Source organism: Haliotis rufescens, unplaced genomic scaffold, assembly GCF_023055435.1.
Source record: "Haliotis rufescens isolate VD_foot unplaced genomic scaffold, xgHalRufe1.0.p SCAF_3, whole genome shotgun sequence".
Taxonomy (NCBI): domain Eukaryota; kingdom Metazoa; phylum Mollusca; class Gastropoda; order Lepetellida; family Haliotidae; genus Haliotis; species Haliotis rufescens.
Genome location: NW_025964001.1, coordinates 8,944,349 through 8,963,521, shown reverse-complemented (window position 1 = coordinate 8,963,521; position 19,173 = coordinate 8,944,349). Strand labels below are relative to the sequence as shown.

General features: G+C 37.5%; 2 protein-coding genes across 6 annotated transcripts in view; one reads left to right on the top strand and one right to left on the bottom strand.

The window, feature by feature from the left end:
- Nucleotides 1-275: 275 nt before the first annotated feature.
- LOC124140920 (cytohesin-2-like) lies at nucleotides 276-7,890 on the bottom strand. Its single transcript, XM_046508756.2, has 2 exons — nucleotides 7,686-7,890; nucleotides 276-4,943 (listed from the first exon to the last, which is right to left on the bottom strand). Exons 1-2 carry the CDS (start codon nucleotides 7,881-7,883, stop codon nucleotides 4,719-4,721), a joined length of 423 nt encoding a protein of 140 aa, XP_046364712.1. The 5' UTR covers nucleotides 7,884-7,890; the 3' UTR covers nucleotides 276-4,718.
- An 8,286-nt stretch (nucleotides 7,891-16,176) lies between these two features.
- The window catches only part of LOC124140921 (serine/threonine-protein kinase D3-like), a 143,018-nt gene continuing 140,021 nt past the window's right edge, over nucleotides 16,177-19,173 (top strand). For 3 of the 5 annotated variants that reach the window (XM_046508761.2, XM_046508758.2, XM_046508760.2), the window contains exon 1: nucleotides 16,178-16,790. In XM_046508761.2, coding sequence (XP_046364717.1) covers nucleotides 16,647-16,790 — 144 coding nt within the window. In that variant the 5' untranslated portion in view covers nucleotides 16,178-16,646. Of the gene's footprint in view, nucleotides 16,791-19,173 lie in introns of all 5 variants that reach the window. The other 2 variants (XM_046508759.2, XM_046508757.2) reach the window with 1 other exon arrangement.

Here is a 19,173-nt window from a genome sequence, read left to right as displayed (position 1 = left end):
TTAACTGCCCAACGAAGGAGGGAAGTTGAAAAGACCGAGGGCTTCTGCAAATGATAATGCCCTGAAAAATAGCGTTACCGTTATTATAGCTAAAATGGATGGAATTTGCTATCAAATAAAAAAAAACTGACAATATCGGTTTTGATACATTTACTGCAATCAACACGAATGTCACTGACCTACTTTTACAAATATGGAAACGTCATCGAACAAACCAGATGACGTCACTATTCAACGTGACGTCACCTATCCCTATCCTATGACGTCACCTAACAACGGGCGTGATAATGGCCCGTCGTCAAGCAATATGAGGGCATTATCAAGTTACAGTGGCCCGCTCATTTCTGATAACATGCGGGCGGTTTAATGATAATTCTATCCATTTTAGCTATAATTACAGTTATGGAGTGTCCTCATAGGCTAACACCATCTAGGATAGGAGTCTAAGTTTTATTATTTTGATCCAAAGTATGTGAAATGATACTGAAAAAGACTACTGTATCTGACCATAGATAAGCCAACGACGGATCATGACGAGACGTAGTTTTAGGTTGGGAGTCAGGCTTATCTACCTCACAAAACATTTTGGTACAGATTTCAAGGGCCAAGTTAATACCTCGACTTATGAGATCGACTTATCTACAGTCATATACGGTAAACCCAAATATTTGACATTTGCTGTTAAGGTCTCTCTTCAATACAAAATGATAATTTATAAAGAAGTGTAGATCATGATACATCTGTCACAAATCAATACATTGTACTGATAACCTGTAGCGTGCTCACTGTGCCTGTATATGTTTGTAACAGTCTGAAGACTCTGGCCCTAATGGACATCGACATCAGGGGACCTGTAACAACCGGACTGCATTTTAAAGGGAATACTGAACTCTTCATAGAACACTTGCAGTGTTAAAACATTGCATTGGTCTTCCACATATGAAAAATATCTAATGGTCACAGGATTTCAAAAATGAGCATGACAGTCAAGGCAGGGTAGTTGCAACCAGGATTCTAAACTAAGTACCCTTGGCAGGCAAACTAGGAAAAAGTCCTCATTTTTTCAAAATTGGGATTATTGTTTGCATTTTTCTCAGGTTAGGAGGTATTTCAACATTGTACTCAATGTAAGTGTAAAACACATCACTAACATCACGACAGCCTTTTTGATCCTCTTTATCAGTCCTGTTATCAGTAAAATACAAGTCACCTCTCCGAAGCCATGACACCGGGGAATTGGGAAATTTATAATTCTAGTTTGGGAATTTCTACTGACATTGGGTGCAGACTTGGGGCCGAATTTCGACCTCTGTCAGGTCCAAATAGATCCCTGTAAAACCAATATTTGAGGCACCCTGGATTCCAATACTTGAGCAGCAAACGTCTTTGAATCCAGGACCCTCTATGATTCCACTGGTCCTGATCCTCCACTCAAAGGTTACCCTGGGGATCAACACTTGAATTACCCTTTAAATAGGTATCAAAGAATATGCATGGAAAAGATATATTCATTCAAAACTAATCATTCCATATCACGCCCCTTTAAAATAAACTTTTACATCCAGCCCATGTAATATTGAATGATTTCCATTCCACAATAAAATAACCACAATTTCAAAAGTTAAACATGCAGCAATGAATGATCTCAAATCCAAGCTGGTTCTGTGTGAGTTGCTGACATACACACATGTATTGTGTTTTTCTGTTGAATTCTCTGCAGGATATCCCATCCGAATTGGCTATACTGTAGAGCACTGATATATGTTGACCTCTGAATAACATGTTCTACTTCCCTCATCCCACACATACTTCAGCTACTATGGTTACCAGTATGCATTTCCTTTTTAGACTTTGGAAGGTTGAACTTTGGTAACTCAAACATATACATAGACTGTATCACTGAATACCAAGCAATACAAAGAATTTGATATAGATACATATCAGCAGAAACCTCTCAAAACAAAGCATCAAAACAAGATTGAAATGTAATGTAAGTTAATTCTGTGTACTCATTCCAATATTTGATGATGGTGTATACTGGAGAAAATTGGCCAACACAAATTAAGCATGAAAGTCAAGCGGGTCCTTCTCAAAGCCCTAATGTTAAAGGTTAACAACATTGGGGTCCCTAAATTCAAACACAATGGGTGCAAACCTCAAGGACCCCATACCCCTAACATCAAACATTTATTTGATCTTGCTTCAAGGGAAAAGTTTAAAAAAAAGGGGAAAAAAATTGAAATATCAAAGACACCACTAGGTCACTTAGTTGTTGTGTGTTGTTTCACCGTGTTCACAGAGATGTCTTCAAACGTTTTTGAAGTTGGCTTTAACCTTATAAATAGTAAAATACCTGAAGTTAAGGATCACTTACCCAAACAACAATTTCATCTTAAACCTAATTTCAGTAGAAATGGTCTTGTAAAATGTAAAATCGCCTCATGAAATATGAAGACTGTTGATGCTGTAACCACCAATAGACAATCTGGTTAACATGTGCACAGTTCCATGAAGATCACTTGAACAGTTTCTCAGTTAGAATCCAGAACGAAAAGGTAACACACATATTCACAGGACAGATATACTTTGATTATATTTCCTGGGCTAAGTTCATTATGGTAAGCAAAAATCAGGGCTAAATCTTCATCATACACCAAACCACATACTATGCTGTATTTGAAATTAAGTCTGATAGCCATAGGTCTTCTAGTTTTAGCCCTAATGTTAAAAGTTAAAGGTTTAGGGGTATCCAAGATCAAAAACCAGTCCACAAGAACCTAAAGCCCCTCTTAGTCTCCAACACTGCTATGTCCAGTGTTTGAAATTACAAATGAAGTTTTACATGTTAACATGTAGGCAATTCCTCGGGCTCTAAAACCCTATCCAAAATCATCATGGACATCCTCAATTTCAAATACAGCATGTTTGTAATACGAGAATACTGAGTGCTTCAAAATCTAATGTACATTCCTTTGAGCAGTGGGGATAAAATCTAAACAACATTGCTCTGGCCTTATCTAAGTATGGTTGATTAGACCTCATTAAACAAAATTACATAATTGCATCGTATCATTCCATACTTGGGAGAGGAATGACAGACAAGAAAAAAGTGAACTAAATAGTTCTGCAAATACATATTTTTTGTAGATGTTATCAAGATGTTATCAGATCCTGGGATATAAATACATATACCAGGGATATATCTAGGGTTTCAAACTTAGTGCCCTAATGCAGGCAAATTGGAATAAAAAATGAATTTTGTGCAAACTTGGGAAGTTTTTAAGAGTCCTCATGTTCATAAAACGTCAAAGGAATTACAACATTGTATCCATTAAAATAATGTCTCTTCCTTTTTACTGGTCCTGTTATCAGTGATATAAAATCACCTCTACAAAGTGATAATACTAGTAATAACTATTAATAAAAAGCTAAATTCCAAGATGGGAATATTTACTGCCATTTGCTGCAGACTTAGAACCGAATATCGGCCTTCAGCAGGTCCAGATAAATCCCTGTATACATAACACAAGATTTCCTTTTCATTTCTGATTAAAAAGGTGGACGTCAGCTTAGAGCTGAAAATGATAATCCTTTTAGAATTAATAGTTTTTCTCGAAGGCAGTATGTGCCAAAACAAAGATCACTTGCCCAATCATGTATCCTTTTCAGTAGAATTTAGGGTGACAGTTATTAATTAGCATTGATTACTGGTGAGACCGACACAGAATATCTTTTAATTTACAAAGCCAAATATTTACCAAGAGAGAGCCGATGGCACGAGTTAACCACATAGATAAGGCCATCGCAGAATCACAACAAGTATGTAACAGGATATCCAGCATGTCACTGAATGTCAAACAACATCCTCCATAATTAATCATCTTAATTGCACAGAATCCCTACACTCTTCAGCATCAACTGCAAAATATTGGTTATCTAAACATGCTAAACAACAACAAAACAAATCTGCATTAGCTGCAACTGACGAAACCATATTGATAGTCCTTATCAAATCTCAATGCTATAATCGAATCAAGTGAAAAGATAAAACAAATATAAATATGATCTATACGAGTAGTGTATGTCTGTTATGGTCTGTAGTAAAATATCAAATTAATTTTGTATCTATTTTGCATCATGAACTATCAGATGAAAACATCATTATCTTAACAAACAGTTTCAATTTTGTAAATCCTATTCCTAATCATATAAATGTTGATATCATTGACATATAAAGATGGTGATCCCCATTAGCAATATTTCATGTAGTCGGAAAAGAAATGGTCAATAAATACTTGTTTTTCACAGCATTTTCTTGAAAAACTAACTTGAAAGTAATATGTAATTAGATTAACAACAGTAACAAATATGGAGAGATGACAAAGTTGTGTCTTTCCAAAATAAACCACACATCCATGAGTCTTAAGATGAACTGACATGACACACAGGAGGAATAAGATTTAGCTTCCTTTTATCCATTGAAAATCTAGACCTTGTGGGTGAATAAGCCATGTTCTTTCTTCATCCCACAATCTAAACCTCCTCTCTCACTCCAACTCCTGACAGTGTCCACCTACTACAAAAGCTCTTGAATATTTGGGTGACAACCACAAATGGCATTCTGAGATGTTTTTTCACCATTTTATGCCATTTTCATAAGAATTGTCCACATCCAACTTGATCCCAGTATTTCAACATTCATCAGCTGTACAGCACTGTCACTGTATAACACATGCTTGTGAGTTAGATCCATGGCTACCAGCAGCTTTCGCAAAACATATCGCCTGCATCCAATCATTTTGTTCACTTTCATTTTCTGCTTGCATGTAATATGTGCGTCCATTTTCCTTGCTCTTAATGCGAAAAGCATATTGTTTTTTATCCACATTTGCTTCTGATAAGTCAGCGTTGGTTAAAGGAATTTTCTTTTTCAAACTGGACTCCTGAAAGAAAGCAAAGCACAACATAATACTTAAAATGATAACATATTATTGATGGTCAGACAGTGGTAGTTGAAATTGTACTGAGACATTTATTAGGACATGTGGAATGTATAGTGTGATCTGGCTAGTTGCAGACAAACCATGGAGTGTTGGGATAGAGCAAACCAGTGGTTCCTCGGTACCATACAAACCAGTGGTTCTTCAGGACCACACACACCATGGAGTGTTGAGATAGAGCAACCCAGTGGTTCCTCAGGACCATACAAATTAGTGGTTCCTCAGGACTAGACAAACCATGCTTGTTGAGGTAGAGCAGAACAGGGGTTCCTCAGTATCACACAAACCATGGATTGTTGGGATAGAGGAAACCAGTGGTTCCTCAGGACTAGACAAACCATGGTTGTTGAGGTAGAGCAAAACAGGGGTTCCTCCGGACCACACAACCCATGATTGTTGAGATAGAACGATCAGGTGATTCCTCAGTACCACACAAACCATGGCTTGTTGAGATAGAATAAACCACTGGTTCCTCAGGACCAGACAAACCATGATTGTTGAGGTAGAGCAAAACAGTGGTTCCTCAGGACCAGACAAACCATGGCTTGTTGGGATAGAACAAACCACTTGTTCCTTAGGACCACACAAACCATGATCATCAAGATCAGTAAATGAAGTGAGTGTATGTCAATAATATTTCAGCTATATTTCCTTGGAAACGATGGTGTGACTTTACTTCATGCACAAATCAAGGGAACCTGGTTATTTGTTTATTTGTTGTTTAATGCCGCAATATTCCAGCTATATGATGGCTGTCTGTAAATACTCAAGTCTCGACCAGATAATCCAGTGATTGACATCATGAGCATCGATTTAAGCAATTGGGATATAATGACATGCATCAACCAAGTCAGCAAGTCTGACCACCTGATCCAATTAGTCACCTCTTAAGGGAAGCATAGTCACTTCTTACGGCAAGCATGGGTTGCTGAAGACAAATTCTATCCCGGATCTTCACGGGTAATATGTAACAATATGTCAATGTACTAGGCAATTTCAGTCTGTTTATTTTAAATCTTTAGGTCATTATCTATTCATTGTTTTTTCACCTGTTATTCAACCTGAATTCAATTAAACAAAATGATGCCATGACAACTCAGTGATCTGAGTCAGATCATGTTATAAAGGGATCACTCTTGCATCAAAATGTTTGCCAATTCCTAACATGGAATTAGGTGAGTAATGATACTGGCAATTAACATCATTTCCATCTATCAGTCTGATCTTTTCTTTTGCATCATCAATGACAAACATTAAAAGGACATTTTGATGAGTTTATCAACCTTTGATGTGACATTCTTCTTCATCATTATCAAATTTGAAACATATCTTCAGGACATTTCGGATATCAATCAGTCAATGCAGCGTTTGAAACAAAAAGTTTTCGTTAACTAGTCCTTATTATGATAACATATAGCAAAACCCTTAAAATGGGCAAATTTCTACTAGTCCTTATGATCCTTAACTATTGGGCAGTTTGGCAAGGACTATAGGACGAGTGCCAATATCTTCCGCTGGTCAAGGTCCTAGAAAAATCATCAGATCTGAAACCCTACATCAGTAAACGTTAGTCTCACGAAATAAGTGTTAACCATAATAGCTATTTATGTATAAGCTTTGTAGAAAAGACTTTGGCTACTCGAAATGTAGCTTGAACTGGAAAGAATGGCTGGGACGGGTCCAAATTTACTACCTGGGTACCCGTACGGGTAGGTTTAGTCCGGTGGTTCACCCCGGTGCTACTCAGGACCCACCCGACCAAAGTACCCGAGTTACCCGTCCCAGCCCTAATGGAAAGACACATGACACTTACAAATTATTGAAACTTGTTGAGGTATGTTACACACTAGAGAACAGGGAATGCAAATGTAAGATGTAAACAATTTCACAAATACTGTGTGCTCTACTGAATCGCATTGGTAAAATTTAAAATAACATTGTAAATTTGTAGGTTTGACTTCCACATTAAACCTAATACAACTTGCCGTAAATACAAAAGACATTTTTAAGAGTCTGTATTTTAAGTTATGTTCGCATTTTATATTGTTAGTGTTTTCACATTTCATTCTGTGTGTTTTTCGAAAGAGATGGGTTGTTTGACAGTAAAATAAACAAAACATCTGTTGAAAAACAAACACTAATGATAACAAAACGTATGAAATTAAATTTTTAAAATTCTTTGACAATCAATTAAATAAAAGGCTCATATGAAATCAATCATTATAGATCATTACATGGAAACACACAACGAAATTGTGAATAGATTTGTAACATTTGTGTAAACAAAAACTCAAAATGTAACATTATTAAACGAATACGCTTCGACCAACTATTTTATTAACATCTACAAGGGTTGATTAGATACTACTCTTAACCAATATAACTAACATCTCATTTGAGAACGTTACGAGCAACTACAAATACATAAATGACCAGATTACGGGCTAGACGTGAGAGCCAGCCAACAGCGTTTCATGGACAACCATGACAACGTTGACAGAGCTTCACGCTTGGCTACTCTCTACTGTCAAACTGTCAAACATGTTGACTCTCAACAAACTTCCGTAACAACAACTTACTTTTACCAGTCATGAATCACTGATTTTTGTCAATTTACCATGTAAAGGTTGTTGCAAATATTGCGAAACATATTACAGTCTAGAACGAATCAAAAACGAACTTTACCTCGGATGTGTTGCCATAATATAGGTCACAGTTTTTAAGCTGGAACCACTGTTTTTTCCATTTGCGGGACAACCGACCCCTCTTTAAAAGCCAGCCTTTGAGTTCATTGTGAGTAAAGTCATTGTCAGGCTGACTTTCGGATCTATTTGATAAACTATTCGTGTGACTATCAGACACAGTATCCGAGTTGGAGGCCATCGCAATGGATGACGCACTTGACATTGACAAGTAATGTTTTCCTAACGGCAGTTCATGTCGAGAAACCGTTCTTTTGAACCGTCTGTTGGATCGAGCACGCCGCGAATCCACAGGACTCGTGATGTAGATTTCATCAAACGTTACGACATGTCCTAGCATTTGATATATAGCCAGGTATGACACGTTTTGAATAATTCAACAATATAAACACAAACTAATCACGAGTTTGATCCGTCGTGATTTAAAAGAAAAGAATTAGCTTGTTAAATAGATCTACCAACCAACAAACAAAACAAACACTCGATGGGACTTATTGTGTTTAATTGTTTTTGAAGTATTAATATAGTTTTCATTTGTTAAAGGTGAGTGATAAAAAAACGGTTTGCATTTTCTAAACTGAATTTATGTTCAAAATATTTCCAACAATTTCGTGGAAGATCTTTTGTTTAACTTTACTTTAAAAGAAGCAACAAACAAGTTTATATCTGTGTGTATAGAAACCAACAAACTGATTATTTACATGAAACCATATTATCAATATACCTTTACATATTTGTAACCATTTTAGTTTCTTGTATATGATTTAAGTCATCATTAAAACGATCCATATACGGAATGTGAAAGCAGTCATGCTTACCTCAGCATGACAATAAACCAGTATGAATATTTGCTCATATGCAGCTTGCGGTGTTTTGATAAGTGTGCTTGTTTGTGTTATACACGTGGTTGTAAATTGCAGTGTTGTTTGTAGGTTGTAAATTGCAGTGTTGTAGGTTGTAAATTGCAGTGCTGCAGGTTGTAAATTGCACCTGGTTCTCATTTAATCCTATAAAGCAGCGACATGTATTGGCCACTGTCGGTTTACTATTGGGTACTTCCTTAAAAAGTGGTGAAGATTAACCTTCTATAAATTCTATGAATCACATGTGATACTGGGCTGTGTACGTTGCATTCGCATAGGATTTTTATCCCACCTGTGTTAAGGCAGCAAGTCTTTCATATAGTTTGTTGTAGTTCTAATTAAAACCGTGCGCTAGCGCGTGTTACTTTTATATGTCTAGTTTATTTCATATACATGTACTAGTATTAAATCTGTGATATTTCTTATATTACCCTCTTGCTATATGTTTGAAATGAATGTATAATTTGTTTTATATATTGCTGAGACATTGCCCAAGCCTGTGAATGTAATATGTAACACATACTCGTTTCATTGTATCACGCAATATAGACATACGACAGTGAAGTGCCTTGATTCGTATGCCTCCAGTTTTCGACGGTCACACCCATTTTGTCAGATACCCAGTTATACAGGATTATATATTGTTTTCTTTTCTGTCCGTATAGATTTAACAAATGAATCATTTGATTCCGAAATCATATTTAATTTGTAAGTTCTCACCCCAGCTTCTTACGAAAATATTGAGTTTACCTTTTTACATATTTTTACTCAATTGTGCATTAATTGTGAATTTGTCACAAACACGGCAGGTTTGCAGAAAATAGACTTCGTTTCATTGCATGAGTACGCCCCAGGTACACTTTCAACATCAACTCTGCAGCAAGAACAAGTCTGGATGAATCTACCAAAAGTGGCAATACTGCATGGCACACGCTTTCATCCGAAATTGAGTAAATAGATTTATTTGTTTGGGGATAATTATTGTAACCTTTGTTAATCAACGTACATAAAAAAAATCTAAGCAGCGACGTTTGCAAGATTTTTAATAATAAATACACGCGAAGAACATAAGAAAAACAATATGAAATGTCAGTACCACATGAATCTTAATTGGTTAGAATTAATCTCAGATTTAGCTCTGCTGTAGGTTGAAGTCGGGTTATTTGCTAATATAGAGCTTGATAATATACCCAGTGCCAAAGGGCGCACCAAGGTGAATACGTTACAATTTTTATGATGTACAGATTTCAAGTTTTGCTTCACAAAAATAAAATAAAATGTGTTGAAAGCAAAACGAACTTTGAAATAATAACAACCAATATGTAAAGCGGAACCAGCGTGATTTTTTTGTATGATTTGATATATCCTATTGATGGGTTGAAACACATGCAGGAGTGAACATCCTATTTCATAAAGAGAAGATAATAGCATGTTTTAGTCAGTGACAAGTTTTAGAAATCATATTCTCATGAGGTGACAAATGGGGCATGATCGGGGCTAATCCATCTTATCAATTTGGTAACAAGAATCCGATAATGGGAGAACTCAACCGTGACGGGGGCACGGGTGGCCCAGTCGTCTAGGGCGCCGCGATTCGCTGTGCAGAGTTGCGTCCCTTGGGCACGCCAGAAAACTATGTTTGTGGGTTCGAATCCCGGTTCGCCCCGATTATGTTTCTAGGTTTGTCTGCACCATACCCGTGCTCGTGGGTTTCACCGAAGTGGTAAACGTCTGAGACCTGCATCGATTCGGGCTTTCCTCCCACATTAAACTGACACGCCGTGATATAACTGGAATACTGTTAAAAGCGGCGATAAGCCCAACTCACTCACTCAACCGTGGCATTGTGATTTGAAGGTATCTGACAAATGGGGTATCTGACATAGGGGACACTTGTCATGGTCAGAAAGAAATGATGCTAGCAGGGTCTCTATGTCTATGCATGCATGTAGGATATAACACACGACAGAGAGTAGAGGTATATAGAGCGCGAGTGCGAGTGCGTGCGCGTGTGCGTGTGCGTGTGCGTGTGCGTGTGCGTACATGGTTTGTCGTAAAATATGTTCTCATCCTTCTCAGCACACAACCCGTCTTTAAACCCGTGAACAATATATTTTATCCCGGCGTACCATTTTAAATCCTAATCGGGTAATCAAATATTCGAACCTTGGCATCCTGGCACGGCTAAGGGACACAAGTCTGTTCCGCGAATGACAGCACGTGATAGACCCCTGGACACCCGTTTTAATATACATGGTGTGCATTTTGATATGCATATATAGATATCCTATTGCTACAGATTTCACCGTCGATGTAAACATCTTATTAACTTTATCCCAGAATGTGTCAGTTCATGTGTGATATTCGAATCGCTCAGTATCTCTTTTGTAAATAAAAAAAGTGAATCGCGGAATTTCAGTGAAACAAATAACGACATGGACTCGAGATGTGGTAATATATAAATACAACTCCGTCAACGGGTATGTATATACATTATATCCCAATACACATCCATTAAAGGTAATATGTCCATCAACGATTTAGTGCATACACATCTGTCGACACTACGTACATAATATACACAACTGTGTATCTCATAGTACATACACGTTGCAATATGCATTGTACATTAACATTTATTAAAGAGAAAGGGAGAAAAATATTTTATTCACGTGTCTACACATTAAAACCATCATAAAAACATATCACATTGTTATACGACGCCAGGCCAGCTAGGGCCTATCAGAAACCAGCTACCCTTAAACGGTCAATAACAATAGAAGCACTAATAGTGCTAAGATAATACAAATACCCTTTCTGAACAGAGAGAGTATAGGCAGGGAGTGCTAGCTACACAAAAAGCAGGAGTGAACATTATTTTTTATAGAGTCTACGCTTAAACATATTTTTATTCAGGGGTTGACAAATCCTCGCACTGCTTTAGATATTTCATTTGGTCTAGAGGTCTGAAATTTTGATTCAAAGACGAAGCATATATGATGATGATCTGATCATTTGACCTGAATGTCGTATTTGTTACCCTGAATATTTTAATTTATCTCAAATATATATAACTCATAATTTTCTAAACGCTTAGGTATTTCTGACTTACTGGTGCTTTTTTTTTAGAGCATCCTCCTAAGCACCACGTAAACATAAGAAACATCACAACCAACGTGGATGTTTTATCACACGGTTCCTGACTGTTCAGGCGATGTTTTGGAATCGATTATTTCACTTCATATTCCTGGGCACAGACTCGAGGGAGTGAGGGAGTGAGGGAGTCTAATGTAACGCCTCTTTGAACATCATTTCAGTTATAGTACATATATGCAGCATGTTGGCTTGATGTTGGAGGAAAGCCCGAGGTGATGCAGGTCTTTGACGTTTACCACTTTGGTGAAACCCACGAACACTGTATGCTGACAAACCTAGAAACATAATCTAGGTAAAAACAAAGAAGTCAGTGTCGCACCACATGACCATGTAACTATTATTCTGTACCAACAAACTCGCAGATGAGGTCCCGTCTGCGAGTCTGTTAGCATAGAATATTAGTCACATTGTCCTATGGTTGCATATACAGACATGCCCATTGTTGATGTCGGTGTCATTTCAGTGACTGACAAAGGGGGGTAACTCTTTCGAGAAAGCCATCAGAACTTGTCTCAAATTATGTTGTAGCGTTAAAACATGGTTGCAGTCAATAATTGTGATTTTCACATTGATTTCATGACAATATTATCATCATTGTTATACGTGTACATCTACGAATACCCCATTCTCCACGGAATAGTGCAGTTTACTTTCATGATCAATGCCAATCTATTTCGTTCTGCGTGAGTGAGTGAGTGGCTGAGGGAGGGTGGGAACGAGTGACGGTTGGAGCAAAGTAGTCAGCTTTGATACCATTCTGCAGTTTCATATAGATTCCCCGCTCAGACACAGTCTACTGACTTTGAGTCGACCAGTCCTTTTATCCCTTTAATGCCGAGTGCCAGGCAGAGTGACAACAAGTACCATTTTTAACATCTTTTGGACGCTGACAGGTATCACACTAACCCTTTACTTTCCAGAAAGTAGCTCTATCTATTAGACCATGGTGTTTGCCTATGATCATGAGGGTAAGGTACTTGGCATAATCACTGCCACAGGGTCTACCCAAGCCGGAGGTACCTCTTTATCTTATATCCTTTGTTATGTCAAGTCTCAGGCTGTAATGTCCGGCAAGTACTTTCTCGAAAATATCTAGTTGGCAAATTTTAAAATATCCGGTTTGCTCTTTTATCCCTTTAATGCCGAGTGCTAGGCAGAGTGACAACAAGTACCATTTTTAACATCTTTTGGACGCTGACAGGTATCACACTAACCCTTTACTTTCCAGAAAGAAGCTCTATCTATTAGACCATGGTGTTTGCCTATGATCATGAGGGTAAGGTACTTGGCATAATCACTGCCACAGGGTCTACCCAAGCCTGAGGTCAAAAGGCGACATGTATTATAGTGCAGGTTGCTCGTGTGACCCAATACTTATATGTTTTAAATATGTGATTTAATTTATAATTCGTTTATATGTTAAATGTCTCTCATAACCCTGAATGGGTGGCCATGTTTTATCTTGTGGTGTTATGTATTTTGTGACCATGGGTGAGACAAAAATAAACAATTTTTCTTCTTCTTCTTCTTCTTCTTCTTCTTCTGTATTAGGATCACACAAGGGCAGGGGTGATTCTTAGCAAATTGGCCATTCTGGGGCTTATTAGGACAGAGTAGTCTGTCATACATGAGACCCTGAAACAAATATATCCAATACAGCCCATGCAAGTCTATAATGTTTGGCAAGTCTAGATTACTGCAGTATCAGGAAAATGAAGAAAGTCTCTGGGCTCCTTTTTATTATATTTCATAACTATAATTTAACAACTGTTTTTCTGTAAAATATGTTCATTTCAGAGACTAGATGTTAGTCTAGGAGCAAAGCAACTACGGAAGTTGCATCCAAACTTTAGAAAACCAACAACGAATACGTTCTAAACATATCTAGGAAATAGTATTTCAACGTTGTTTTTTATCTTATGTTGTATATATAATGGACCGTACGCGCGAATTGCAAGTACTGTTCTTTAAGAAGCATATAATTCAGTCATTGGAAACAAAAAATGTAAGTATTTCAAAAGTTCGTCCGATCGTAGCACGACAACTCTTGTACGTCCATGTTTAAGTAAGTGAGTTTTGCGCTGCGACGCCAGGAAGTCTCGTTTCGCAAAGCATGAATATATAACTTGATTTAGTCACGATATGGCTGAAATATTGCCGATGTGACTTAAAATTTAACTCACTCACTCACTCACTCACTCGTTTCGCAAAGGCTAACTCCTTCCTTTAACACAGACTTACGCTATAACATGGCTTTGTGAAAAAGGGCGCTGGGCCTATAGGTATTATATGCATGGAAGTCATGACTTACATACATGCATTAAACACAACACACCCATGCATCCATTGTGCCTGTATAATGACTGGTGAAGATCCTATACTCGAGAGGGAGAGTTGGGTTTAACGCCGCTTTTAACAGTATTCAAATCATGGGAGAAAAGCCAAAAGTAATGCACATCTTAAGACGTGTACCACTTTGGTGAAACCTACGAGCATGGGTATGGTGCTGACAAACCTAGAAACAGGATCGGGTCTAATTGGGATTCGAAACCACAATCAAAGGTGCCTTGCGGTCCCAAGGGACGCAACCCTGCATAGCGAATTGCGGCACCTTAGACGACTGGGGCGCCCTTGCCCCCCTTAAAGACGTTGCCCGAACTGAAACAATACGAGAATGTGGATGAATTGAACATAATTATGTCACCTCATCATATACCTGGAAATCAACATGGCTCCCCAGAATAAATACTAAACATGATTCACTGGCCTCATCATAGACCATTGCAATAACTTTAAATATATAGTTCTTGTGTGACTGACATTTAATCTCTGAACTGAACATATTTTCAATATATATTTGGTTATTGTCTGTAACTATATAAGACAAGCAGCAGATAGAATATCTTCGTTTTCAGAAATATGAAAAAATGGAAAAGTATAGCGTAGAATTGCTTAGAAATTCTCTGATACTTTGGTTTCAGGGTTTATATGAGAGACGAACTATAAGTATATTATAACCAATGAATAAGCTATTACCTGTTGAGTAGATTAGATTTGAAATGTTTACACATCAATAATCAAGGTTAGATTGACTATATCCCCGCGTTTCGCACAGTGTATACCCATTTAGGGAATTGAATCGGATCTCCGTCGTGACTAAAGAATGCCTTTAAAAGTAATAGGAAGAGTCTCCTAATCCTGCATGGCCACCGTGTTTTGGGGAGGGACTTCGGTTTATCCACTCTTTGTAAAGTGAACTTGGGGTTGCGTGACACAATGCAATACGCCTGATTGACGTGTACCAAATAGTAAAAGTGATTTTTTTTTTCATTTGCGTCACATTCAGGTCACCTCTATAAACTCTCGATATATAACTTGAATAACGACACATTCGATACCGAAATGGGATTGCCCATGCAAGTCTATGAAGTTGGGCAAGTCTAGATTACTGAAATTGAAGCGAGTCTCTGGGCTCCTTTTTATTATATTTTTATGAAGATAATTGAACAACTGTTTTTTTCTGTACGATATGTTCATTTCAGTGACTAGATGTAAGTCTAGTGGGACCCGTGTAAGATCCGGGGTAGAATAGGTCTTCAGCAACCCATGCTTGCCGTAAAAGGTGACTATGATTGTCGTAAGAGGCGACGAAAAGAATCGGGCGGTCAGGCTCACTGACTTGGTTGATGCATGTCATCGATCCCAATAGCGAGGATCGATGCTCATGATGTCAATCACTGGATTGTCTGGTCCAGACTTGATTATTTACAGACCGCCGTCATATAGCTGCAATATTGCTGAGTGCGGCGTTAAACAACAAACAAACAAACCTCTGTGTCATCAGTTCCTGTGCAGTATTGTCACCTGAACAGCGCTAAACCTGTACAGTTTCAATACGGCGTGCGGCGTTAAACAACAAATTGTAATTGTAAATTGTAATTACTCGAGCCTGGACCAGACAAACCAGTGATATTATTAACAACTATTCACGCCGTGGGCGTACGATGACACGCATTCAACCAAGGAACCGAGTTTGACTACCCGGCAATCACATAGGTTGCGGGGTACCTATTCTAACCTGAAATGGAGTCCTCACAGGATTTTCGGTTCATAAACATAAATAATACCCTCTAAGTTAGTCAAAGTACACTTAGATACACTTGTATTTCAAACGATACCAATAACGGCACAAATGTCTTAAAATAGACAACATTTAGACTTTAACTATAAAAAAATATATATTTATGAACATTGATAATGTCATCTATCAACAGTGTCATGAAGCTTAATCGTGCGTACTTATTTCCATCCTCATTATGCGCTGACATACACTTCAACTCGGAGTGTAATGATGTCACCGACCAGCAACAGCACCGAGACAACTTCGACAAGTTTAAATGCAACTAGTTGTCTTACTAATGGTATATGTCTATACCGAAATTGGTTCTGTTGTTTGTCGTAAAAAAGGAGTTGCCGTTCCAGACGTGTTTAGAAAAGATCTTTTGCTTCTAAGAGTACGTCATAGCCACATGTTGAAAATATACAAGACACTTTTTATTGGTCGTCCGTTTTGGAGCGTGGGCGGGGACTTTGACAACATCGTCGTAAGGCAGTCTGGCGGGTAAGGTTGGGGAAAGTAAATCACCTGTCACTTGTATTGGTCTCGACCATATTACGCCTGAGCGAGGTCGACTCGGATCTGAGTAGTTCTCCATTACTGCTACAAACCTCGACAACATCAGAAGCACGCGGAGGTTAATTAATTTAAATTCACGGATGTTACAAGAGGAACACGCCGTTGTGTGTCAGTGACACCAAATCGCCACCGCTCTCAAGCAAGCGGTGTAGAGGAGCTTAGCTGTGCCATTGAGCAGGTCCATTTCTCTGTAACAGGTGATAAGAGGGACACTCTCGCATATGGCATCATGTCCGAGTCGCTCTCAAATGATTTACCTAAGAAGTTTTCATTTTGGATGCAAATTGGACTTACTCGAGAACAGATTAATGTGGAAGGCGAACTGTCTTTAGCTGGCTTAAAGGAAGCGGCGTGTTCTTTCGTGGACCGAAAGGTAGGTCAAGTCACTTGGTGACATTTTCGTGTACACTTGGGCACGCCCTGTGCGTTACTATATTTTGACAACAATAGTCATCATATCGTGAGAAGTAAACACGCTGAGTAAGGGTGGATGCACGTTTTAACTTCCTGTGCCACTTTTCAAGGCACGATCTCAGTACTATTACATAAGATCTACATGGAATTGCGGACTTCATAGGTCAACGCATTCAAATCGTGTTTAGTCGCGAAAACATGTTTCTTAGTACTAATACCCTGTGCTCTTTTGAAAGATGACGACTTTTATCAAGTGTCGAACATGAAATCTTTTCATATGTGAACGTATTTACCTTCTCCGTTCCAGCATTTCTCAGTATCTCATCAAATAAGTCAGTGAACTTCCCTCAATTTGTTAAATCAAATCTTTACAACAAAAATAGATAGGAAGACAATTTTACTACTAATTATTATGTTGTCATTTGAGACTTAAACATGTGTATTATGACTTTATAAGTGTATATAGTGTGACTAAGATGTCCTGTTTCTAATTGTGTGCATGTATGGATGTGAAGATGACAGCCATGTTTATGTATTATTTCAGTTAAATATGACGTCAATAGCTTTACTTTCACAAATACTTATTTAAAGTTTTGCCATTTGATGATGAAAATAAACTTTGTAGTTATTAAATAGTCACATCAAAGGATCTGGGTTTTTTTTGGAATTGTACTACATGGAATATACCATACTGATCAGTGATCATATGTTGAAACATTGTGTAATGTTGATGATTTTCATGATAGTGTTGTCAAAAGAAGATTAACAATTTGCAACAGATGTTGTTAAATAGTGGTCAATTGTTATGCCATTTACAACATTACGACAAAGTAGTCATTGTTAGTGGTGATATGGTGTTTATTCACTGTTGGACATATAGTGATGTTATATATAGAGCATATTTCATGTGTCAAGTGAAATGTGATTTTTCTCTCATCTCGCCACAAGTGAAAATATCTCCATTTCCCTGTCACGAGATGAGAGAAACATAATACATGTATTTTACGAGACACATTTATTTATCCTATTTATTATATACTTTTTGTGTAGTTGTCAACCGGAAAATTAAATTATATCATAACAAATGTTTAACCTTGAAATGTACATTCTCCTTCGCATTTGTAATTAAAAAGGAGTTTCGTGTTTGCAAAATCTTAAAAAATGGCGCTTTCCGAAATGAACAGTCTCGATCGATGAGTTAAATGAGAAATTTACAGTTTATGACGAAACATTTTCAAGAGGATAACAAATGTCAGGGAGCGATATTATCTCCATAAATGACCATCTGTCATTATGTTGCTTTGTCAATGTGGAACTAACTTAAGAAGGAAGTCAACAGTTTGTGTACAGGCCAGACTTACAATAAAGGGAGACAACTTGAGGGAGGTTACTCTTGTAATACAATAATTCCGTCAAAGGGTTATGTTCACAGCAGTGAAATATCAAATGTTATGTTCACAGCAGTGAAATATCAAGTGTTCTGTCCACTGCAATGAAAATATAACTTTTCTCATCTTTGGAAAACTCAGTCTTTAACATTGAAGTATATAATAAAATATGCCAGACAACACTTGACCCAGATATTTATAAATAATATTTTCATAATTTGATTGAACTCCTATGATACATGATCTTTCTGCAAATGTTATTAACCTTTCTGTAACAAACTCAATACAGCTGCTATATACTACTAAAAAAGTTAAAGAACACACCCAATTCTTTCAAATTACTATAAATTATAATAAATCTGTCATGGCATGACAGATTAACAGTAGTAATATGAATGAGTCGAGTCTTTAACTTCTTTTGAGTAGTATATAATAAAGTAGTTAGAGACTATTTCAACCATCATTGATTGCATTCGTATTTCCAGATTGAGTCACTGAATTGCTTTTAGCATAATTTAATGATGGGATATTCACATTAGTAAACTATATCACAATGGTGAATAAATCTTTGGATCTTAATATAAACACTTTCACATCCCTCTTGCTGGTTATGATCCTGGGTCCGTTTGCACTAGGGCTGGGACGGGTAACTCGGGTACCCGGGTCGGGTGGGTACTGAGTAGGACCCGGGTACCCACAGGACTACCCGGACCCGTGGTTAGTCATGTGATATATTGTCTAATGACTAAAACTATCTGGGACTGTATGGTCACTCTACAAGTCATTAATGTTCGCTTTTCTTTCTGACTATACACCCATTTCTTCTGACTTTTCATATGGTTGAAATAACCATAATTTAAGTCAACTTCAGTGTATGCATGACCAGATTGTTTAATACATGTATCTAAATACGTTTTGTCATGGCTATGCTAAAAAAGTTCCCAATCGGACATT